Source organism: Pantherophis guttatus, chromosome 11 (assembly GCF_059756535.1).
Source record: "Pantherophis guttatus breed Tessera chromosome 11, ASM5975653v1, whole genome shotgun sequence".
Lineage (NCBI taxonomy): Eukaryota > Metazoa > Chordata > Lepidosauria > Squamata > Colubridae > Pantherophis > Pantherophis guttatus.
Window position 1 is genome coordinate 19137679 of NC_142073.1, and position 25897 is coordinate 19163575.

A 25897-nucleotide genomic window follows, 5' to 3' on the forward strand; every position below is an offset into this window, starting at 1 on the left:
GGACAAATAGGCTGAAAAACAGCTTCTATCCGAGGGCAGTAACTACATTGAATTCTATGGTATAGTGCAGTGATGGCTAACCTTTTTGCCATCGCATGCCAAAAGTGGGGGTCACGGGGGGGGTCGCGGGTGAGGGCGCCCACATCCATAATTCAATGCGCCCCGCCCTCCCACGCATGCGCACATGACCCCCCCACACTTCCCCCTGCTTTTGGCACATGATGGCATGGTGGGCCCGGTAGGCCCATTTTTCCACCTCCCCGTGCTCCAGAGGCTTTCTAGGAGCCTGGGGAGGGCAAAAACAGCCTTCCCCATCCCCCCGGAGGCCTTCCAGAGGGCGGAAACAGCCAGTTTCCCGACTTCTGGTGGGACCGGAAGGCCTGAAAATCAGTTGGCCGGTGCGCACATGCGCGCTGGAGCTAAGCTAGGGCAACACTTGCGTGCCCACCAATATGGCTCCGCGTGCCACCTGTGGCACCCGTGCCATAGGTTCGCCATCCCGGGTGCAATATTAATGCAATATCGGGTTTTCAATTTCAGTTATATAGAATGTGAAGGGTGTGTGTTTGTATTTTTATTTTACATAGTTATAATGTACACCGAAGATGGCATTTAATTTCATTGTACGATGTGCAATGACAATAAAGTAAACTAACTTTCCCTTGGTTAACCAGGTAACCCATCTGGCTAATGTCCTTCTCTCACCCCCACCTACCCCCCACCCCCCATTTTCCAAATATTCTCCTCAGATAAATACATGCAGATGAATCAGGCATTGTTCTCCTTGAACGGATGGACTGGCTTCGTGCTGCAGCCAGAAAGCATGAGAAATGAGGCCTACGACCCCGTACAAAATGAATGCAAGAAGAAGCTGCAAATGATTTTGACCATGAGGGTAAATGTTTTCTCCACAATGAATGGCAGACAAGGGACCTTGGGGGTCCATAAGAGGTTTTCCTTTGAATTAATACTTGGCAGCCTTGTTAGATTAGGGCCAGGGGTCCATATCCTTTGTTAGGATATGGTTTGAGCCTAACAAGTTGTCCAGGCAATATATGTGTTCTGTGACTTTAATATGAATATGTATTGTGTGACTTTAAAGTTTTACTGCTGATTCGTCGTAATGCTGAGTCATGCTGTAATTAGATAATCACTAGTTGTAAACGTATTTAAGAAAGGTACTGTAACGTACTCAGTTGATGATAAGCTACCATTGTGTGTGTGAGGAGTTGCTACCATTGTGCTATCATCGTTGGATGGATCTGCTGCCATCGTGGTTTGTGAACCAGAGTGAGTTTGTTATTCTAACCAACTACTGTTTGTATGGTAAGAAGATTTTTGTATCACTGGACTGATTTAACTGGCAAAGACTTGGATTGATTTAAAGACTATGAGATTGTTTTTTCACTATAAAGTAAACTTTCGATAAACCAGTTTGCACATCTCTTATTCATTGCTCTCAGCAACGTTTCTCTGTGCTCTACACTCTGCTGGTTGGTAACACAACAACAATATCCTTAACAGGCTTCAAAAATTTTAGCAAAGGGTTCTCTGGCCGGTTGCTGGGTGGGCGTGGCCTAGTCAGTGTCCTGCACCATGGCGGTGGGGGTGTTTTTGCTCTCCCCAGGCTCTGGAGGCTTTCCTTGAGCCTCTGGGAGGGCAAAAACGGCCTCTCTAGGTTCTGTAGGTTCTGTTTGAGTAACAGCTTCTCGATATGTGCACCAATAATTCAAGATTATTTGGAATTATTTGAATATCGTGTGCTGTCTTGAAACAGGTCATTGCTGCCCGGCATCTTCCCAAGTCTGGCAGAAGCATCGCGTGCCCATTTGTAGAGGTGGAGATCTGTGGGGCTGAATATGACAACAATAAGTTCAAGACAACTGTTGTGAGTAAGTACTGGTTGCTGCTCTTTAAAAATTGGGTTCACCTTTTAATCGGGAGAGATCTTAATATGATGTGAATTCTAATTCTGCTGATTGCTGGCTGCCTGCAATTTGGCAGTTCGAATCTCACCAGGCTCAAGTTTGACTCAGCTGTCCATCCTTCCGAGGTGGGTAAAAATGAGGACTCAGGTTGTTGGGGGCAAGAGGATGACTCTGTAAACCGCTTATAGAGGGTGCTGTAAAGCACTGTGAAGCGGTATATAAGTCTAAGTGCTATTGCTATTGCTAAATCGGGGTGTCCAACCTTGGCAACTATTAAGACTTGGGTACTTCTTACTCCCAGAATTCCCCAGCTAGCATGGCCCCTGCTGAGAATTCTGGAAGTCCACAGAACTGAAGACTGCCAAGATTTAGAAATAGTGATCTATAGATAATCCTCCTTCCACCTTTCTGTTGTGAGCAAGAGAAGAATTTTCATTTCTCCAGACTACCCAGGTTTCCCCAAAAATAAGACCCTGTCTTATATTTTTTTGAACCCCAAAATAAGAGCCTGGCCTTATTTTTGGGGAGGTCTTATTATTTTGGGGTGTGTGGAGCAAGATGGGGCTTTTCTTGCCGTCTTACCATCTTACCTGATTTCCATCTCTGCGTTTAAATATTTTCGGGTAGGGCTTATTTTCAGGGAGAGGCTTATCTTAGTGCATGCACTCAAAAGCCCAATTGGGTTTATTATCAGGGGATGTCTTATTTTCGGGGAAACACGGTATACAATGTACTTGGGGCTACACAATCCTATGCTATAATAAATTGGGTAACCTATAAAGTGCCACGAAACCATTCATCGTTTTATAAAAATAAGAAGCACTTAAGACTCTCGAAATGTCAGAGTGTTTACAGAGCGACTACTATTTTGAGACAACTCAGGAGCAAAATACAGTCCACAGAGATTTATCTTACAAATAGTGGGTTATATACAAGTTATATACAGTATATATCTGTGGGTTTCAGCAGGTTCTGACCATTTCTGGAGAACCGGTAGTGGAAATTTTGAGTAGTTCGGAGAACCGGGAAAAATTCTGACTGGCCCTGCCCCCATCTATTCTCTGCCTCCCAAGTCCCAGCTGATTGGGAGGAAATGGGGATTTTGCAGTATCCTTCCCCTAAAGTGGGGTGGGAATGGAGATTTCACAGTATCCTTCCCCTGCCATGCCCACTAAGCCAGACCCACCAAGCCACAGCCACAGAACCGGTAGTAAAAATCTTTGAAACCCACCACTGGTATATATACATACACGTGCCACGCAAAGCCAGGCAATCAATCAATCTTCAACTCTACAAGGAGAACTACAATGGAGATAGAACATGAGGAGAGTGATACATGAGGAGAGAGAGTGATGGTCTCTCTTATATAGACAGCTTCTTAAAGTGGCAGTAACCCTGCTGACTCATTCTCATTTCATCATCTCGGTTTACAGCCTTACAGTGGCTGGTCAGTTTTAAATCATCATTCCCTTAACACGAAAGATCAGAACGAGCCATGGTGGCGCAATGGTTAGAGTGCAGTACTGCAGGCTACTTCTGCTGACTGCCGGCTGCCTGCAATTTGGCAATTCGAATCTTACCAAGCTCAGGGTTGACTCAGCCTTTAATTCTTCCAAGGTGGGTAAAATGAGGACCCAGATTGTTGGGGGCAATAGGCTGACTCTGTAAACTGCTTAGAGGAGGCTGTAAAGCGGTATATAAGTGTTAAGTGCTAGTGCCAGTGCTAGAATACATGGCTGAACCTCAGTGCTCGATTTGGTATTCAGATTTCCAAGCCAGCGTGTAGATATAACAAAACATTCATTTTGTTACAGATGACAATGGCCTTAACCCAGTCTGGATGCTTCAGGAACAAGTGAAATTTGAAATTTATGACCCTAACATCGCATTTCTACGCTTTGTTGTCTACGAAGAAGACATGTTCAGCGACCCCAACTTCTTAGCACACGCGACTTTTCCCATCAAAGGAATCAAATCAGGTAGATATCAAATGTAGCCAGAATTTTGCATACAGGTAGTCCTCGACTTACAACCTTTCATTTTAGTGACCATTTGAAGTGACAACGGCACTGAAAAAAAGTGACTTACGACAGGAGTGGGCAACTGTGGCCCTTTTACAACCTGTGGACTTCAACTCCCAGAATTCCTGAGACAGCTTGGCTGTCTCAGGAATTCTGGGAGTTGAAGTCCACAGGTTGTAAAAGGGCCACAGTTGCCCACCCCTGACTTACGACCATTTGTCACACCCGTTGCAGCATTCCTCACGGTCACATGATCAAAATTTAGATGCTTGGCAACTGGCTCCTATTTATGACGGTTGCAGTGTCCCCGGGGTCAGGTCACACGACTCAGTTTTGCGACCTTCTGACAAGTTAATGGGGAAGCTGGATTCACTTTACAGCCATGTTACTTAACAGTGGCAAGAAAAGTTATCTAATGGGGCAAAACTCACTTAACAACTGTCTCACTTAGCAACATAAAATTTTGGGCTCATTTTTGGCCGGATGTTGAAGACTACCTGTATTAATATTGATCTTCCGATTTCTATAAAATGTTTGACTGATGCAGAGAGAATGAGCTTTTGCTCTCTTAGCTCAGGGGTTTGGCCCGAAAATGACAGTAGAATTAAATCGCAATCTTCGATCTTCAGGTTTTACTGGTGACATCTCAAAACACTTTCTCTACTCTTCTTTATCTGTGGAGTAAGCCCTCTCGTATCACTTGACTATTTCCTTTTGAGTTTATCCCTGGCTGATTAATCAAGATGTGAGTCTTTAAGTACGAACTTGATCGTTCTTGCTTAGGAGGTTTTAATACAGCCAAGTTTTGTTATTGCATTGGCCAGCTAATTGAGGATTTTTTAGTGGGGGTGTGGGGGCTATACCACATCTAGGGGCCTAGAAGCTAAAACATACAAAGAACGACTGCAGGAACTGGGTATGTCTAGTTTACAACAAAAATGATTAGGGAGTGGAGGCTAAAACATATGAAGAACAGTTGCAGGAATTGGGTATGTCTAGTTTAATGAAGAGAAGGACTAGGGGTGACATGATATCAGTCATCCAATATCTCAGGGGTTACCCCAAAGAAGAGGGAGTCAAGCTATTCTCCAAAGGACCTGAGGGCAGGATAAGAAACAATGGGTGGAAACTAAGGAAGGAGAGAAGCTAGAACTAAGGAGTTATTTCCTAACAGAACAATTAACCAGAGGAACAAATTGCCTTTGGAAATTGTGGGTGCCCCCACCCTGGAGGCTTTTAAGAAGAGACGGGACAGCCATCTATCAGTGATAGTACAAGTCTCCTTCTAGAGCATGGGATTGGACTAGATGACTTCCAAGATCCCTCCAACTCTTATTACTGTACATCTGAACTTTCCTCCTGCTTAAAAAACAAAAACAAAATAAAATTGTCTGGATAGCTTCTATTCTTCTTTTGCTTTTGACCTTTTGCAGAAGTGCAGATCTCTTGTGGCTGCTTGTGGTTTTTTCCAGCTCTGGGGCATGGGATTGTCTTGCGATCCTTCACGGTGCCTTCTCTTTCCTGCCGCTTCCTAGTAAACTCTGTCCTTTCAAGATAAGAACAGGTGAGCCTCGGTCTGTTCCTTCAGGTGTGGAAGTCCGAGACTGCCTCGAAGCGGCCATTAAAACGCTCTTAATCCTGCCCTTTTTTAGGTTATCGGTCAGTCCCCCTCAAAAACGGGTATAGCGAAGACATAGAGCTGGCTTCTCTTCTGATATATTGTGAAATGCAGCAGATCTTGGTAAGTTGGACGTCTAATTCCACTTTTCACTAGCTGGTGAAAATCCAAGGGAAATAATATTTTGGTGAAGTATTGGTGCGTTTGCCACCTTGAATGATTTATAAAAATAGGTTTGTTCTCCTAAGCTGTGCCATGCGTTTATGAAGTAGTTGTCATTTGGGACAATTATGACTTGAATGACTGAGTATCTCCATAGAACATAAATAGGTTGAACCTTACTATTAGTGATGACTCTGCAGCTCAGGGTTGCAGTTTTCTCCTCTTAATAAATTCCTGTGAGGCTGACTGAATGCCGTGAGCACCTCTAGACCAGGGGTGAAATGCTTCTGGTTCGGACTGATCACCTGATCCTGTAGCGATGGCGGCGGTAGCAAAAATCCCTACGCCTCCCCCCATCCCCAGCTGAGCCGCGCGATCATCAGAGGCTTTTTTTCTTTTAAAAGCATTTTTTCTACAACCTCTTCAGCGGAAAAAATGCTTTTAAAAGAAAAAGAAAAAAAGCCTCTGATGATCGTGCGGCTCAGCTGGGATCATCAGAGGCTTTTAAAAGCATCTTTTCTACAACCTCTTCGGCCGGAAAAAAAAAAAAGCCTTTAAAAGCCTCTTAAGGTTGTAGAAAAAATGCTTTTAAAAGTAAAAAAAAAAAAAAAGTTGGCCATGCCCACCCAGTCACATTACCCCCCCCCCCACCAAGCCACGCCCACAGAACCGGTAATAACAAATTTTAGATTTCACCCCTGCTCTAGACTATGAGGGAACTTTGAACCAGGGGTGAAATGCTCCCGGTTCGGACTGGTTCGGCCAAATCGATAGCGATGGTGGCTGGTGGTTCAGAACACCAGTAGCGATGGCGGTGCGAGGCTCCGCCTACCCACCCGGTCGTCGTTACTTCCTGGTTTTAACCAGGAAGTAACATGTTTTTTTACCCTCTGCGCATGCGCGAGGGTCCAAGTGCAAATGTGATGCGTGCGTGAGTGAGAGAAGCGAGCGCACGGCACTTGCACTTCCGAACAGGTTGGGAAGGTAAGTAGATTTCACCCCTGCTTTGAACCCCATGCTATCAAAACGGACAACAAGACCAAAGACGCAGAACGTGAGAGAAGGCTATTCAAGGGGAAATGCTGCGCTTTTTTTCTTAAGCGAAACATTTTGGAACCATTTTAGTTCTTTTTCAGAACTGAGTTTAGCTGCATGTTATTCTGTTGGGTTTGGCTTCTTTTCCGAAGAATTTGTGGAGGCCAGCATCGCTGAGGTTGTTTCCTCTCTTCCATCTATATATATATATAAAGAGCCTTGGTGGTGCAGCAGACTAAAGTGCTGTTAAGTAACACCAGCTGACTGAAATTATTGCAAGTTCAAATCTCACCAGGCTCAAGGTTGACTCTGCCTTCCATCCTTTCTAAGGTAGGTAAAATGAGGACCCAGATTGTGGGGGCAATAAGCTGACTTTGTATAAAAAAAAGAACACTGCTGGGGGGGGGGGCAAAAGCCCTACTAAGCAGTATATACAAAAGTATGAAGGCTATTGCTTAACACATTTTATGCCGCCCTGAGTCTCCGGAGAAGGCCGCATATAAGTCGAACCAATAAATAAATAAACAATAAATAAATATATAAAAGCGAAATCCAGTCACTCATCACAAAATCTCCAGAACGGTAAAGCCTACAAACTTGAAATTGGCACATACGTTCCTCTTGGCTTCTAGGTGCTCGCTAAGAAAAGATTTTTCGAAATGACCATCCAATCATTAGTATTTCATATACAGTATATTCATATACAGTATATTCACAGGCTCTGATGCTAAAGAATTAGACGTTCTACTCCCCATCTGAAAAGTTCCAACTGCCACTTGCCTCCCATTCCGTTACCTCTGTTCAAACTGGCAGACATTCCACTCCTTCGCTCAGGGGCGATCTGGGGCTCCTTACACTACAAATCTTCACCAAAATGTCTACACCTTCCACCTGTGGGACTACTTCCGGAGTCAAGGCGGTGGGAGAGATATTCCCTTATGAGTTTCAATCACCGACCACCACTGAGCCAATGGAGTGTGAACCCAACTTATCCTGCATAGTGTCCCAGCCCCAACTCACTTCTTACACTGACCTCCTCGGTTCAGACGAATCTGTTCCTTCTGCTGTAACACGCTTGGCAACTGACTCATATTTATGACCGTTGCAATGTCCTGGAGTCATGTGATCCCCTTTTGAAAACATCTGTCCACCAGGGTCCATGTGGAAGCCAGATTCACTTTGCAGCTGTGTTACTAATTGAACAATTGCAGTGATTCACTTAACTATCCAGGAGCCTGGATAGCTCAGCAGACTAATGCATTGTAATTTAACTCCAGCTGTCTGCAATTAGTAAGTTCGAATCTCACCAGGCTCAAGGTTGACTCAGCCTTCCATCCTTTCTAAGGTAGGTAAAGTGAGGACCCAGTTTGTGGGGGCAATAAGCTGACTTTGTAAAAATATACAAAAGTATGAAGGCTACTGCTTAACGCATTGTAAGCCGCCCTGAGTCTCCGGAGAAGGGCAGCATATAAATCAAATTTTTTAAAAAACAAAAAACTAAAGCATATGAAGAACAGTTACTAGTACAGTACCACTCTATAAAGCCACACCGAGACCACACCTAGAATGCTGCATCCAGTTTTGGTCACCACACTATAAAAAAAGATGTGGAGACTCTAGAAAGAGTGCAGAGAAGAGCAATCAGGATGATTAGGGGACTGGAGGCTAAAACATATGAAGAACGGTTGCAGGAACTGAGCATGGCTAGTCTAGTGAAGGGAAGGACCAGGGGAGATAGGATAGCAGTCTTCCAATATTTGAGGGAGGAGGGGATCAAGCTATTTTCCAAGACGCCCGAAGGCCAGACGAGGAATAATGGATGGAAACTGATCAAGGAGAGATTCAACCGGGAAATAAGGAGAAATTTTCTGACAGTGAGAACAGAAGATAGATAGATTGATTGATTGATTGATTGATTCAATTTATATGCCGCCCTTCTCCGGAGACTCAGGGCAGCTTACAAAGCTTTGTCAGGTTTTCAGGCTGTCTTCAAATAAAATGCATCTTGACGTGCTGACAGGGGTAAGCAATAGCCTTCATACTTTTGTATATACCTGCTTAGTAGGGCTTTCGGCCCCCCTTAAGCGGTGTTCTTTTTTATACAAAGTCAGCTTGTTGCCCCCACAATCTGGGTCCTCATTTTACCTACCTTAGAAAGGATGGAAGGTTGAGTCAACCTTGAGCCTGGTGAGATTTGAACTCGCAGTAATTGCAGGCAGCTGGTGCTACTTAACTGCACTTTAGTCTGCTATGCCACCAAGGCTCTTTTGTTTGAAAATATTCAAAAATGCTTCCTCATGCTAGGTTTTATTAACTTGCATTTATTAATTGCATTGCATGGAACAGAAAGGAAGACCCCCCCCCAAAAAAGTCAACTTTATTTGAAACACAACTAGTGTGTGTTCTTTCGATAAAACACTGACTCAAGAGAGGAAGTGGTTTCATTCCACTATGCAAACTGGATGTAAGAACAGACAGATCTTCCTACAGGTCAAGGGTTAGAGCAGCCACGAATAAATTAAACGTTTCAGTCTACAATCGGAATGATCTCCCATGCTATTTACACGATAAAGAGTCGTAAGCGATTTACTGAGTAAGAGTAAGGTGTAAGTTGGAACAAGTGTAATGGCAAAAAGCTGGTGCTACTTAATAGCACTTTAGTCTGCTGCGCCACCCAGGCTCTTCAGAAGTTGTGGGAGTTTAATCACTGGAGGCTTTCAAGAAGAGACTGGATTGCCATCTGTCAGAAATGGTGTAGAGTCTCCTGCTTGGGCGGGGGGTTGGACTAGATGACCTACAAGGTCCCTTCCAACTCTGTTAATTTGTTAAATAAGTTAAAGGGAAAAGACTGCCTTTCTGCTGCCTGGAAGTAAAACGGATGCTTCCAAACGACGACTTTTGGAAGCTAGAGAGGTAAAGGAAGGAAATTTTATGACAACATTCAAAGTGCAGGGGCAGGTCTACCACAGGATAGGGAGTATCATGGTGGGGCCTCAGCAGCAGCCTTCATTTCTCCAGATATACTTTGTTGGTGATGATGGCAATGAGAGTCTGTCAAGATCATGGGGATGCAAATGGATAGCTTTTTTAAAAAGTTTTGAAACTTATATTTTGAAGATTGTCTTATTGATGTATTAAGAGATTTTAAAATGTTTAATCTAAGATTATAGTATTTTTAAAAGGTATATGTGATGAAATGTTTAAGTTAGACATAACTTAACTCAATGGATTAATAGTATTTTTTTTTAAAAAAAAGATGCTTTAAAGAAAGTTTTAAAATGTTTAATTTAGAATTTTACAAGGGAGAAAGGATTTTAGTAACAAATGTGAAATGTGATAAGAGAATTTATAAAAGGAAGGTTGATGAATAATTTTTAAAAGGGGAGTTAAAGAGCGTGAGAGAGTTTTGAATCTTGTAGTAAATTAGCATATTTTAGCTTATGTTTGTTAAATGTTATACCCTGTTTTTCCTCTGGGAAGTTGGGTGGGGGCATGGGGAGGGGGGGTAGAAGATTGTGTGGGGATAAAATTGTTGTATAATTTTTAATAAAATAAAAAGATAGATAAATGTATTAATAGAGAAGTAAGAAATGTGGGGGAAATGTCATAATAAATGAAATGATAATATTAAGTTATGATAAATAGTGGAGGAGTAAGAAGAAAACACAAAAGATGTATTTAGATGATACACTGAATGATTATGTATTGTTTGTTTATTTATAAAATAAAAAAAACTTTTTAAATAAAAAAAAAGACCATGGAGATGCTACAATGGTCGTAAGTGTGAAAAATGGTCATAAGTAGTGAAGCACGGGTATCCAGCTAGTATCCCGTATTTCCAAGTTTGAGGTGGGGGGTCAAAATTTTCCCAGCTTTGTTGGGAGTGCTGAAATGAAGAGTTTGCAAGAGATAAGTTCTTCACTCCTACTTAAAAAGCAATATTTGCTACATTCCGTTCTGAGCTGTCTAGTTTTGGGGGTTTCTAATCTTATTTTTCCACGTCTTACTTAAGGAGCACTTGGGCTTAGAACAGTTTAAATCAGTGTTTTCCCAGCTTTGACTGCTTTCAGATGTGTGAACTTCAACTCCCAGAATTCCCCAGCCAGCAAAGCTATAAACATGTATAAAGAACTATGCGTGTGTTCATGTTTGATTTGGTTTAAAATAAAAAACTTTCTGTCTTTCCAGGAGTGACTCCATCCAGCCAATGTCTGGCATAACTTAATAGCAAAAATTTAGACGACTTAAAATTTGCTTTCAGTTACATGTGCACAATTCTTAAAACCACCTCCGGCTGATCCATCAAATTTGACTTTTGCTTCTCTGTCAGTCGTGTTTTAATGTTGCCTAAGATCCCTTTCCTTTTTCTTTCCTTTTCTCCCATAAAGGAAAGCGAGGAAGATCTATATTCCTCCTTTCGGCAGCTGCGTCAACGGCAAGCGGAACTGAACAATCAGTTGTACGACACTCGGCGAAACATCCGGAGTCCCAGTCGGGATGCCTTGCTGAGAGAGTTCAGCGCCAACGAGGGGCAACTGCAGGTGTATCAGGAAACCTGCAACAAGAGGTTCGTGCCAGGCCCAAGGAACCAAGAACGACAGCAGAAGTTACTTCACAGTAGTTTCTTTATTGTTGCTTGCCTATAGATCAGGGTCAGCAACCTATGGCTCTGGAGCCGCGTGTGGCTCTTTAAGCCCTCTGCTGCAGCTCCCTGTTGCTGGTCGGCTCTGTTGTTTCGATGAAGAAAGACGCGTAGGCAGGATGATGGTTCACGGGAAGGCCCTTCGGTGTGAAGGTACCTTGTGGAAGGCACACTCACCCCATTCAAAAGGCTTCCTTTTATTGTCATTTTACAACTACCATGGCAAAACATTAATCAACGTTTACTGATACTGATTGGCTAAAGAAAGCTCATGAACGCCATATGGATCCCTCGTGTTTCCCTCATGTTATTTCCTGTGATAAACAATGCCTACGTGCTGGGTCCCCATGCTTTGTATATATGAGATAGGGTCTCTGCCAGACATCCTGTCTTTACATTCCTGACAGGATTAGGACTTTGTGTTAACGTTGTTTACCCAGCGCGGTTTGCCGACAACTGAGATTACACCATTCCTACAGGCTCCACAATTGATAGGGCTTTCGGTTAGGACAGGTAGAGGAAAAAGGACCCCACGCTAGGAGGAGACTATGATGGGGGAACTGGACTTCCGGTCGTCTCCAGAATTGAACGGGAGCTTCCGGTTAGGACCTTTGTGGCTCTTTTGAGCGTTTAAGGTTGCCAACCCCTGCAATAGACAGAATCTTGCCAGACTAAAGCCCAAATCTCCATAACCTTTACATATACCTTGTGAGAGGTTAAGGAGAATCCTCCCTGGTTCTCTTCCTGCATACCAGGGATTCAGGCTGACTTGCCTCTTTCTTCTTGAAAAGACCCTCTCCCTCCTGTAATTCTGTTCCACGTTCGATCACAGTATGTTGGTAACCACACCAACAATTAAGGGATCCTCAAAGTACTTGATTAAATAACTGAAAGAAATGGGCAATAGAATTGAATCTGAAATGACTATCTGTACTGGACGTCGACCAGATTAAAGGTAAAGGTCCCCCTTGTAGATATGTGCTAGTCGTTCCCAACTCTAGGGGTACGGTGCTCATCTCCGTTTCAAAGCCAAAGAGCCAGCGCTGTCCGAAGATGTCTCCATGGTCATGTGGCCGGCATGACTCAACACCAAAGGTGCACGGAACGTTGTTATCTTCCCACCAAAGGTGATCCCTATTTTTCTGCTTGCATTTTTTTACATGCTTTCGAACTGCTAGATTGGCAGAAGCTGGGACAAGTCACGGGAGCTCACCCCGTTACGCGGCACTAGGGATTCGAACTGCTGAACTGCCAACCTTTCGATCGACAAGTTCAGCATCTTAGCCACTGAGCCACCGCGTCCCCTCTTCAGATTACAGATTCTATAACTCAGATTACAAATTCTATCACTCCGTCCTTAGAACATTCAATTCAAAGCCACTATTTTCAGAAAGCCAGAAAACACGTGCTTTTACAGCTTCATACTCTGCCGCACTCCATATTGAGATGCTTATTGAAGACAGGAGTAAGCATTTAAATAAAAAGATCATAAAACCACTCAGGCAGGCAATTGGATGAGATTCAGTCCAGGTCATAGTTGATGAACGACTCAAACGATGTGATTTCTCCCACCAGCTTTTGGTACAATAAGCTTGTTATATTTCAGTTGTTTTTTAATTTTTTAATTTGAGTTTTATTGGGTTTTAACAATTAAACAATTCTTATTCAACTCTTGTGCATGACTGTGACCATTTACATATCATCACACTAATGTTCTCCTATACTCTATATAATTTTACAAAATCTACTATCTGTTATTTCCCTTTTTTTCTATCTTCAATCCAATTAGACATATATAATTGTTATCTTTTTTCCCCCTCCTGTTTAAATTGTGTGCAACAGCTTCCGTTGTGTGTCAACTGGCTGGTTATATAAAATAAATGCATACATGGAATAGCTTGGACCTTCCAAAGTATACAGTGCCATCTGCAAATTTATCTCCTACAAACTTATTATCCCCTTTCTGCTTACTTTGAATTATTGGCATTTAAGTAGTTTTAAGAAATCACCATGCCAGGGAAGACGAGAACTCATGCATGTCATGTTGCATTTCTGATTTCTTTTCCCCCTCTGCTTTCTTTCAGATTGAGAGAGAAACGAGTTAGCAACAGCAAATTCTATTCCTAGAAACCTGACTTGCCTTTGATGGGTTATACCTAATACCATCTGGTAAGAACCCCTATCTTGCCCTGAAAATATTGGTTAGATTAGAAGTTCTGTGTCTTAAGGTAAAGATAAAGGTTCCCCTCACACATATGTGCTAGTTGTTCCCGACTCTAGGGGTCGGTGCTCATCTCCGTTTCAAAGCCGAAGAGCCAACGCTGTCTGTTAGGATATGGTTTGAGCCTAACAAGTTGTCCAGGCAATATATGTGTTCTGTGACTTTAATATGAATATCTATTGTGTAACTTTAAGGCTTTAATGCTGAGTCATGCTGTAATTAGGTAATGACTGGTTGTGAGAGTATTTAAGCAAGGTATTGTAACGTGTTCAGTTGCTGCTATGATATGCTGCCATTGTGTATGAAGCTGCTATGATATGCTGCCATTGTGTATGAAGCTGAGATGATATGCTACCATTGAGAGGAATTGCTATCTGCTAATCATCGTTGGATGGATCTGTTACCATCGTGGTTTGTGAACCAGAGTGAATTTGTTATTCTAACCAACTACTGTTGGTTTGGTGAGAAGATATCTGTAACTACTGGACTGATTTTACTGGCAAAGACTTGGAATTTGTTTCAAGATTATGAGACTGTTTTTCTACTACAAAGTAAGCTTTTGATAAACCAGTTTGCATATCTCTTATTCATTGCTCTCAGCAACGTTTCCTTGTGCATTTACTCTGCTGGTTGGTAACACAACACCAATATCCTTAACATTGGTTATGGGCCCAGAGCCAACCATAACTAACTGGGATTGTTAAGAGTTAAACTGAGAGTTAATGTGAATAGTACAAACTGTGTTTGTGATATACAATCCAAGTGAAGATGGCACTAGAACAAGCAGCAAATTTTTCCATGATAACCCGGCTGGATGGAACAAACTATGTATCCTGGTCTACAAAATGTAGTCTACTTCTGCGTAGAGAAGGACTGTGGGACATAGTTAATAATCCACCGGATGTAACACCATGGGATCCTGCTGATGAGGAAGATGAAAAGAAAATAGCCAAGTTTAACAGAGACAATGAACGAGCTCTTTGCATTATTGGACTAACGCTGGGTGACCAGCAGCTTGTCCATATTCGTGGCGAAGAGTCTGCTGCTAGGTGTTGGACCAAGTTGAAGAGACGATATGTTCGTGACTCTGTGGGTGCTCATATTTATCTCACATGGAAATTATTTAAACAACATCTTCTTAAAGGTGGAGATATGATGGCTCATTTGGAATCCATGACCAGAATTTTCCAGGAGCTGCATGAAAAGGAACTTGTTTTCTCAGAACTACAACAAGTTTATATAATTCTTTCTTCATTGGACGATAGCTATGACAACTATGTTTCATCGTTAGAGGTTTTGTCCAGAGATGAACTGACATTGGCTGGCATAACCGGTAGGTTATTGGAAGAATCCAAAAGAAGACAAGAAAGGCATCAGTTGAGAGAGCAACAACCAAAAGAAGAAAAAATGTACTCAACTGCCTATTTTGTAAAACATTGTTTTGCTTGTGGGGCTAAAGGGCATATAGCTAAGTATTGTAAGAAATAAGAAAATGTCTGTTAGGGACAATACTAGACCCAAGAAGGGTTGTAATTTAGCTATATCCAGTTCAACTACTGATATTAACCAGGATTGTTGGGTTGTTGACAGTGGTGCTTCTCAATCTATTTCTAGAAATAGAAATTTTTTTGTTAAAATGGAGAAAAGTAACCAACATGTTAAACTAGCAAATGGCTGGAAGGTTAAGGTAACTGGAGAGGGTGTTGCTCGTTGGTCATTTAATAATGAACCATTGCCTATGTTATATATTCCTGGGTTAAAATTCAATTTATTATCTGTTAAATCATTATTGCAGTTTGGGTTTACAGTAACATTTAAAAATGATAAGTGTTTTATTGAGAAAGATGGCAAGGTTGTTACTGCAAGTTTGGAAAATGATTTATTTGTTTTAAGGGATAATCCAGTATTGGTGGCTAAATCTAAGTCTGTTTATAAGAATGTTAAACCACATGATGAATGTATTCATCTGTTACACCGGAGACTTGGGCATTTAAATTTCAGGACGTTAAAGAAAACAGTTCAGTTATCTGAAGGGATAAAATTACAAGCATGTAGTAAATATCTGAATTGCAATGCCTGTAGTCAGCAAAAAAGTAGGGTTACACCGGCAAACTGTGTTAATGGTTTTAAAACCACAAATCCATTAGTGGTAGTGTTTGTAGACCTAATTGGACCCAAGAAACCCAGCATAGGAGGTGCCTGCTATATTCTAAGCATAGTAGACCATTATTCAAGATACGGATTCTGTTATCTTATGAAAACAAAAAGTGAAACATTCCAGCATATTAACAACTGGCTACCTTTTGTGGAAAGGAAACAGAAATTTAAGGTTAAATGCTTAGTGACTGATAATGGTACAGAATTTACCAACCAAAGGTTGGAAAAGTTTTTGCAGGATGCAGGGATCCAGTATAAACGATCTGCTCCACAACACAATTCGTATATCGAGAGAAGAGGTCAAACATTACAAGCCATGACTAGAACTATGTTGGCAGATTCTGGTTTGCCTGAAAATTTATGGGGTGAGGCTGTTATGTGTGCTAACCATGTGTTAAACAACGTGGTTCATTCCTCTACGGGAGAAATACCATTCACCTTATGGCATGGGAGGAAACCAAATCTTAGTTACTTACACACATTTGGAACCCCAGCTTGGGTACATATTCCATCTAGTTTAAGGAGAAAAGATCAACAGAGAGCCAGAAAAATGTTTTTCGTTGGCTATGAATCAAATCATAGGTCTTTTAGATTTTGGGCACAGGGAACTACTAGTGTTTACTGTAGTGCAAGTGCTAAATTTCTAGAGCACGAAGGATGGGATAAACTAGAGTGTGCAGTTTATAGACATGATAATAATACTGTTAGCATAGAGCCGTGATGGCGAACCTATGGCACGCGTGCCACAGGTGGCACGCATAGCCATATCAGTGGGCACGCCAGCTCAGCTTTGGCGTGCATGTGCGTGCTGGCCACCTGATTTTCAGGCCTTTTGGGACCACCAGAAGTAGGGTAACATGTTCTCTTCTGCCTCCGGAGGGCCTGGGGGTAGGTGGGGAAGGCTATTTTCGCCCTCCCCAGATGCATAGAGAAGATCTGGAGCCAGGTGACAAAGAAAAACGGGCCAGGAGCAAGGGAGGAGGGGAGGTTGGGCGCGCATGTGCAGGGCGGGGTGCATAAAATTATGGGTGTGGGCACGTGCGTGAACCTCCCCTGCCCCCCTCCTTCCTGGCACGCGATGGCAAAAAGGTTAGCCATCACTGGTATAGAGCATCATATTCCTGATGATATTCCTGAGGATTTAGATGGTAAAATCCTCTATCAAGGATGAAGAACAGGAAGTAGGTTTAGAGGAGGTAGTTTTAGGGGAGGAGTCAGATGAACTACCTGCAGTAAGTCCTGTTTCACCTAGGAGATCTACTAGGGAAAGGCATCCACCTGATCGATATAAAGCAACTGTAGTTTGCCAGGTGTATCCAAAGTGTTGTGAAAGCTATGGATTAAGAATCTAAACTGTATATATTGACCTGTCCAAAGGGGGGAATGTTAGGGTATGGTTTGAGCCTAACAAGTTGTCCAGGCAATATATGTATATATAGCAGGTGGATTAAAAATACCAGAATAACAAAGTTGGATGGGACCTTGGAGGCTTCTAGTCTAACCCTCTGCTCAAGCAGGAGACTCTGTGCCATTCTAGACAAATGGCTATTCATTCTTTTCTTTAAAATCTCCAGTGAGATTGTTCTCACTGACAGGAAATTTCTTAATTTTAGGTTTGATCTCTCCTTGATTAGTTTCCATCCATTACTTCTTATTCTGCCTTCAGATGTTTTGGAGATTAGGTTGACTCCTCTCCTCTGTGTCAGCCACTCAAATATTGGAAGACTGCCATTATGTCACTCTCTGGTCCGTCTCTTTGTTAGTCTAGGCCAGTGTTTCCCAAACTTGGCTATTTTAAGATGCATGGACTTCAATTCCCAGAATTCCCCAACCAGTATGCCTGGTTGAGGAATTCTGGGAGTTGAAGTCCATACATCTTCAAAGCGCTGGCTGGGGGATTCTGGGAGTTGAAGTCCACCCATCTTCAAGCTACCAAGGTTGAGAAACACTGGTCTAGACAGACCCAATTCCTGCAACCGTTCATTGTACTGTATGTTTTAGCCTCTGGCTTCCTAATCTTACTTCCTTATCTTAGTTGTTCTTCTGTGCACTAATTCTCAAATATCAGCCCTTTTTCGTATCATGGTGACCAAAATTGGATGCAATATTCCAAATATGTCAAATCAGTAAACCTCAACGCCGCATATCCATATACTGGGTCCAAATTTCCTTTTTAAAATATAAACTAAATATTTAGTTTATTTTAATTTAAAAAATAAACTAAACCTAAATATAAACTTTTAAAAACATACCATAAACTTTGTTACAAACATAAACTAGAATCCTGACCTTTAACTATACTCTTATGATTTTTGTGCAGAAAAGGTCGTAAAATTGGATATGACCCAGTCATCACCGTGCCAAAATTAGCAGTGGAACTTCTGCTCTCAATTGTGGTCATAAGTCTAGGATAGTGGTGTTCAAACTCAAGGCCTGTGGGCTGGATCCATCTGTCAGGGTGCTGAGATCTGGCTGTGGAGCTACCCTGGAAACAGCGAAGGACCGACTCGCGGTGCCTCTCCCAGCGAAAACGGAGGTTGGGAGGGCCACAAGCGGCCCTCCCAGGCTCTGTTTTCAGTCGCGACGGCCTCCTGCAGCCCTCTGCCAGCGAAAATGGAGCCTCCCCGGGCTCTGTTTTCGCTGGCAGAGGGCTGCAGGAGGCCGCCGCGGCCAAAAACGGCGCCTTGACAAGTGATGTCAAGCTGGCCACGCCCACCCGTCCCCCCAAGGTCAAACACAACCCTGATGCGGCCTTCAATGAAATCAAGTGTGACATCTCTGGTCTAGGATTACCAACATTGACTCCAATGTTATACTTTTCCCAAACCTAAAGAAACACAGTTTTATCCTTTTCTTGTGCCTTTGCTAGGTGAAACTGTATCGCCTGCCTGACGTTTAAAGGAACAGAAGACATCCACAGCGTGCCTCAACCGGATTTAAAGTTTTTGAAATGACATCCTAAAGACCCAAAAGAGGTTAAACCACCTGCTGGATTATGGACCGTGCCTGATGATTCCTATGCAAAATGTAGAAGAAAAAAAAATGTCAGAAAAGGAAAAAAAAAAAACCCAACTTTTTATACGTGCATGGTTTTTTTGAAAAGTTGTAAAATCCATTTCTGAGTTATGAGGCTGGAGCGTTATTTATTTTTAAATGTACGTGTATGTCAAAAGGAATGAGTGTATGTATAAGGCTGAATGGCACTAAATTTACAGAGATTTGTACAATTTTAGGGGATTAAAACATGTCAACCATAAATGTATATATTTTGTCTGGGTGACTTAGAAAAATGGCTATTTTTGTGGCAACTTTGAAGACCTTGGCCCATATTAAAATGATTATCCCGTTTTATTACTGAAATAACTTTTTCTTCCAGTTTCAACTTTGAACGGCGTCACAGGATACAAAATGAAAATCTTCATATTAAACACAGGTAATCCTCTTTGGGATTTAGCAACCGTTCCTAGTTATGACAGACTTCCCCAGCGCTACTTATGACCTGATTCCAGAGTTCCAACATTGCCCCCCCCCCACTCATACACACAGAGTCATGTGATTGCATTTGAGTGCTTGACAACTGGCTTACATTTATGGCTGTTTGCAGTGCAACCCCCTCCCCCCCCCGGTCATGTGATAATGATTTTTGGCAGTTTTTGGTTTTTGCAGGAAAAACACATTGAAGAAATGTGATTCACATAAACCACCAATGCAAAAATGGTCATAAAGACTGGGCACAGATAGATGGTAGGTAGGTAGGTAGGTAGGTAGGTAGATGTGATAGTGAGATGACAGATGAGTAGAGATGGTAGACTAGATGATAGATAGATAGACTAGATGATAGAGATAGATAGATAAAGAGAGAGAGAGAGAGAGATGGATGGATGGATGGATGGATGGATGGATGATGGACTAGATGATATAGACAGACAGACAGACAGATAGATAAATGTGATAGATGATAGATCAGTAGAGATGGTAAACTAAATGATAGAGATAGACAGATAGACTAGATGATAGAGATAGAGATAGATAGATAGATAGATAGATAGATAGATAGATAGATAGATAGATAGATAGATAGATAGATAGATAGATATGGATGGATGTGTGGATGGATGGATGATACGACTAGATGAGATAGATAGATGTGATAGAGAGATGATAGATGAGTAGAGATGGTAAACTAAATGATAGAGATAGACAGATAGATAGACTAGATGATATAGATAGATATAGATAGATAGATAGATAGATAGATAGATAGATAGATAGATAGAGATGGATGGATGTGTGGATGGATGGATAGATGGATGGATGATACGACTAGATGAGATAGATGTGATAGAGATGATAGATGAGTAGAGATGGTAGACTAGATGATAGAGATAGACAGATAGACTAGATGATAGATAGATAGATAGATAGATAGATAGATAGATAGATAGATAGATAGATAGATAGATAGATAGATAGATAGAGATGGATGGATGTGTGGATGGATGATAGACTATCTATCTATCTATATCATCTAGTCTATCATCCATCCACACATCCATCCATCTCTGTCTATCTATCTATCTATCTATCTATCTATCTATCTATCTATCTATCTAGATAGATAGATAGATAGATAGATAGATAGATAGATAGATAAATGTGATAGAGAGATGATAGATGAGTAGAGATGGTAAACTAAATGATAGAGATAGACAGATAGACTAGATGATAGAGATAGATATAGATAGATATGGATGGATGGATGTGGATGGATGGATGATACGACTAGATGAGATAGATGTGATAGAGAGATGATAGATGAGTAGAGATGGTAGACTAGATGATAGAGATAGACAGATAGACTAGATGATAGAGATAGATAGATATAGATAGATAGATAGATAGAGATGGATGGATGTGTGGATGGATGATAGACTAGATGATATAGATAGATAGACAGACAGACAGACAGATAGATAGATAAATGTGATAGAGAGATGATAGATGAGTAGAGATGGTAAATTAAATGAGAGATAGACAGATAGATAGACTAGATGATAGAGATAGATAGATATAGATAGATAGATAGAGATGGATGTGTGGATGGATGGATAGATGGATGGATGATACGACTAGATGAGATAGATAGATAGATGTGATAGAGAGATGATAGATGAGTAGAGATGGTAGACTAGATGATAGAGATAGACAGATAGACTAGATGATAGAGATAGATAGATATAGATAGATAGATAGATAGAGATGGATGGATGTGTGGATGGATGATAGATAGATAGATAGATAGATAGATAGATAGATATGGATGGATGGATGGTAGAGATGATAGACTAGATAATAGAGATAGATAAACAGACTAGATAGACAAGACTAGATAGATAATATAGATAGACAGACTAGATAGATGATAGGTAGGTAGGTAGGGTTAGATATATAGAGATAGATAGATAGACTTGTACATCACTTGATATATATACATCAAGAATATAAATATTCTTGAAGAAGACTGTATAGTTAATGGCTGCATTGGACAACTGTTAATATAATCTTTTAATAATAAAACCAACCAGAAAGATTGAATAGCTTATCAGCTATCCCATACTTCATGGTTTAAAGATGTTTTTGAATACAGTCCTCATGTCTTCTAGCCAAAGGACAAGGATAATGGAAAGTTACACAACAATTTAGTGATAGGACGAGCCTTTGAGAAAAGCAAACTTTGAGGGTCAATCATCTCCATGGCAACTGGCATCCCATTTTGTCCTACAGCTTTTATCAAATGGGTTGTAGATTCTTCTAGAGTAGCAGTCAAACTAGTTAGGGAAGGTCAAGAGAAATCATGTGGCAGAAATACTTACCTTAATCATGGTAAACAGCTCCATTCATTTCAAGGTCATCCAATACAGATTCAAAAGTATGCAACGTTTTATTGGAAAAAGAGAGATACAGACCTGTATCAATAAGTACAAATGAACGGATGTGAAAACTAATTTTAAAAGCTCTACGTTTCGAGTATAAAATGTCCTTTCCTTAATGTCTACACTCTTCAAACTGTAGAGAGCACATGGTGTACTTAACACGTTTTGATAAGCGTGTATATTTATATATATTTGCCTGCAGTTTGGAAGAGAACAAAGATAGCAGTAAACCTTTTTAAAAAAATACCCCTCAAGAAAACCTCTAGCCGAACAGTTGCAAATGTAGCTGCCAGCAGGTTCTCTTAGTGCAGCAACACAAGCTTAACAAATTACTCTAGGTGATGTCTTTATTGCCACTGATTCTAATCAATAAATAGGAAAAAAAATAAATAGGTCATAGAGGGTCTATTTTAATCCAAGACCCCCAGTTTTGTATGTAACACTGCAAGAAACTAGTGTTATAATTTAAAACCGGTGAAGTATAAATTCTTATCCAACACTGAAATTGTGGCTGTGGTGGGTTTACAAAAACTATACACATAACACATTTTGAAAACAACGCAGGGTTCTTTTCATGTAGAAAATACTGAGCAGGAAAAAGAACCAAAAACTAACGGTTCTATAAAAAGTCCCCGTTAAATCCTAACGGAGAAATTGGTTTGTTCTAAATCCTGTTACCTTATAACCAAATTCAGTCCTCCTCTAGCAAAGTACACACATTAAAAATTTCGTATTTGGTTTTTTGAAAAAAAAAACACATATATGAAAACCTTCTGCATTGAAACTGCACACAAATCTGTCGGAATAGAAAAAGCAGAAGCAAGCTGGCACCCCAGCTTTTGTGATTATACGTATCTCCCTGGCAGAAACACTCAAGATACATGGCAAATGGAAGAATTCACTGGAATTTGCGTTCACATCTGTAGTGTATTGGGGCACACGTGTGAAACCAAGGAACAGAAAGCAAGAGAAGCCAAATTCTTCTCCATCTGGAATGTCCTTTTCTCACGAAGCAGGCAAAATAGTAACTAGAGAGGATCTTTTTGGATCAGGAATAAATAGTAATGACTTCTCGGCCACCTCCTCGAACAAGCAATACTCGCTCCAAACCTTCCGTTAAAACTTCAAGAAATTCCATGTCTGGATCAGAAGCGTTAAGGAGAAGAAATATCAACAGAATATGTTGACGGAATGTCAAACCTGCGTGCCAAACAGATATTCTGGAATTGCAAATACATTGGATAATGGCCAAGGAAAGATTGCACCACCCTGAATTATGATCTATGTTAGGGGTCTGCCACTTTAAACACTCAGAGTCATTTGGACTCGTTTCCCACAGAAAAGAAAACACCGGGAGCCACAAAACCCTTCCCGTGCCTGACTATTTCCTGAGCAGCCACAAACCTAGCATATGTAGTTGAGTTAAATGTTCTGTTTTCTTCTGAAACTTTTCCTTGGATTTATCCATGATTGGCCTACCGGGAGTCAAAAAACTCAATAAATCGTGTGCCAGCAGGTATCGCACATTGGCAGTTATGACATATTTTGAGCGACAGGGAGCCGCAGAAGAGGGATGAAAGAGCCATATGTGGCTCCAGAGCTGTGGGTTGCTGACCTTTGGTCTATGTTATTGGGAAAATGAAATGTTTTTCTTAGGGAATTATATTTTGGGCTCACTAGCTAGTGGAGACCTAACTAAATTTAGATGAATATCAGAAGATTCTACATTCAGATGGTTCTACACATTTAATATGGAATCAGGGATTGCATTGAAAAGGATACAGTTTTCATCCCCCTCCGTGTTTTTGGGTGGACCAGGCATGTTGAGAAGAACAAGTCGGGCATCGTGGGATCGATTTACAATGACTTCGTTCAGCTTCACAGCAGTGTGCATCCTTCGGACATTTGACTGGTCACTAGAGGGGGGGGATCAAAATTACATAGAAATCAACAAGAGGAAAATAGCTTACCCCAAGAAAGATTGTTGGGATCCAGTTTAATATAGCAGCTAATGGTCACTCTAGTTCAGCCCTCAGTAGAAATACATTGGATAACCATTTGTCTGAAATGGTGTAGGGTTTCTTGAAATGGTGCAGGGGGTTGGACTAGAAGATCTCCAAGGTTCCTTCCAACTCTGTTATGCCATGCCATGCCATGCCATGCCATGCCATGCCATGCCATGTCATGCCAGTCCAGTCCAGTCCAGTCCCTTCTATTTCTAGTCCATTCCATTCCATTCCATTCCAGTCCTGTCCAGTCCAGTCCATTTCTATTTCTATTTCTATTTCTATTTCTTTTTCTATTTCTGTTGCACTCCAGTCCAGTCTATTTCTATTCCATTCCACTCCACTCCACTCCACTCCTCTCCTGTCCAGTCCAGTCCAGTCCAGTCCAGTCCCTTCTATTTCCATTCCATTCCAGTCCAGTCCAGTCCAGTCCAGTTCAGTCCATTCTATTTCTATTCCACTCCACTCCACTCGTACAGTCCATGCCCCAATCATGTAACCAGATTCTTGGTTCAGGATATGCCTTGTCGGGGCAGAGAACGTATCTTAAGGACCTATTTGGATCAGGGGAAAGAGCCACTGATGGTCTTTCTGGGAACATGTGGGGTACATGTTTCAATAAATACAGATTATACCTTCTCATAAACTAGAATTTTGCAAACTGGAACAAAAGTGTAGACCAAAGGTCTTCAAACTTGGCAGCTTTAAGACTTTAAGCTTTAAGACTTGTGGACGTCAACTCCCAGAAATCTCCAGCCAGCTATGCTGGAGAATCTGAGAGTTGAAATCCACAAGTCTTAAAGCTGCCAAGTTTGAAGACCTGTGGTGTAGACTGTAGGGCCAATGCAACAAAACACATTCCCAGCCAATCTCTAATTCCAAATCAGCATGCTGAAGATCAGGGCAACAACTTATATCTAGAACTGTAGATCTACCCTCTTTCCCCCAAAATAAGACCCAACTAGAAAATAAGCCCTAGCATGATTTTTCAAGATGTTTGTAATATAAGCCCAACCCCAAAAATAAGCCCCCATTAGATCATCAGCCAGACGGACTGTGATTAGTACTGTATTCCCCCGAAAATAAGACCGAACCAGAAAATAAGCCCTAATGCATCTTTTATAGCAAAAAATAATATAAGAGCCGGACTTATTTTTGGGGAATCATGGTACTAGGTTTCTGACCCAAGGCTCATGGATCAATTCAAGACCAAGGAAAAAAGGCACATCCTTGTGCCTTGGTAGTACAGTGGTTTAATGCACCCTGTTATTAACACAGCTGCCTGCAATTACTGCAGGTTCGAATCTCACCAGGCTCAAGGTTGACTCAGCCTTCCATCCTTTCTAAGGTAGGTTAAATGAGGACCCAGTTTGTGGGGGCAATAAGCTGACTTTGTATAAATATACAAAAGTATGAAGGCTATTGCTTAACGCATTGTAAGCCGCCCTGAGTCTCCGGAGAAGGGTAGCATAAAAAAAACAAAAAAAAAAAAAACATCCCAACAAGCTTAAAGGAATTCCACACTTCCTAATTTGGAGGTACCTTTCAGTCTTTTGTTTGCAAAGCAAAGCATGTAAGGTAGACCAGAATGTAGACTCAAGTCTTGGTTTGTAGGTCTGTTGCTACCAGGAACTTTAAGACTTGTCTAAGGAGCGAGAGAGCTTGCACTTACAGTTTGCTTCCTCATCAAAAAGTTTCCTGTTTCTATTTCTCAAAAGGACAGTGATGTTTAATTAGACAATGCCACATCTTTTGAGAACTCTCTACCAATTTAATTAGCGGAGGAGAGTATGCATCACAACTTAAGGACTTTTGTTCTTGGCAGTACAGTAGAGGCCAAAATTGTGGAAACCTTTTGGGAAAAGTGTATTTTCTAAAACTAGCTAATAACACCAATTTGTGGGGTTTTTTGGAGAATTACCATAAAATTATCTATCAATGGAAAGATAATTTAATCAAGAATATAATGCAATAACTTTTATGGAGGATTTGCTATAAGAATTGCAGTGAGAGTATAAAGAAGAAAAGTGAAACGCCTAGAAAAAATGAGATATACAAAAATGATCACCATACCAGTTAATACTTAGTTGGGTAACCTTTAGCATGAATTATGGCCTTACAACGTCTTGTCATGGAGTGAACCAAGTCTTTTAGTTCTGCAGCTGTTATAATGT

The 25897-nt window shown here is 41.2% G+C and overlaps 2 protein-coding genes across 3 annotated transcripts in view; one reads left to right on the plus strand and one right to left on the minus strand.

Moving 5' to 3' along the window:
• Positions 1-19135, plus strand: part of PLCG2 (phospholipase C gamma 2) — a 106312-nt gene extending 87177 nt beyond the window's left edge. Inside the window, exons 28-34 of one of the 2 annotated variants that reach the window (XM_060681579.2) lie at positions 750-895; positions 1778-1892; positions 3743-3907; positions 5602-5690; positions 11153-11331; positions 13491-13575; positions 18654-19135. In XM_060681579.2, coding sequence (XP_060537562.1) covers positions 750-895; positions 1778-1892; positions 3743-3907; positions 5602-5690; positions 11153-11331; positions 13491-13533 — 737 coding nt within the window. In that variant the 3' untranslated portion in view covers positions 13534-13575; positions 18654-19135. Of the gene's footprint in view, positions 1-749; positions 896-1777; positions 1893-3742; positions 3908-5382; positions 5523-5601; positions 5691-11152; positions 11332-13490; positions 13576-18653 lie in introns of those variants that run through there. The other variant, XM_060681580.2, reaches the window with a different exon arrangement.
• A 2571-nt stretch (positions 19136-21706) lies between these two features.
• SLC12A4 (solute carrier family 12 member 4) overlaps positions 21707-25897 on the minus strand; it is an 83313-nt gene continuing 79122 nt past the window's right edge. Inside the window, exons 23-24 of the mRNA XM_034425432.3 lie at positions 23500-23633; positions 21707-22857 (exon numbers count right to left, since the gene is read on the minus strand). Of these exons, the coding sequence (XP_034281323.1) occupies positions 22766-22857; positions 23500-23633 (226 nt within the window). The 3' untranslated portion in view covers positions 21707-22765. The remainder of the gene's footprint in view (positions 22858-23499; positions 23634-25897) is intronic.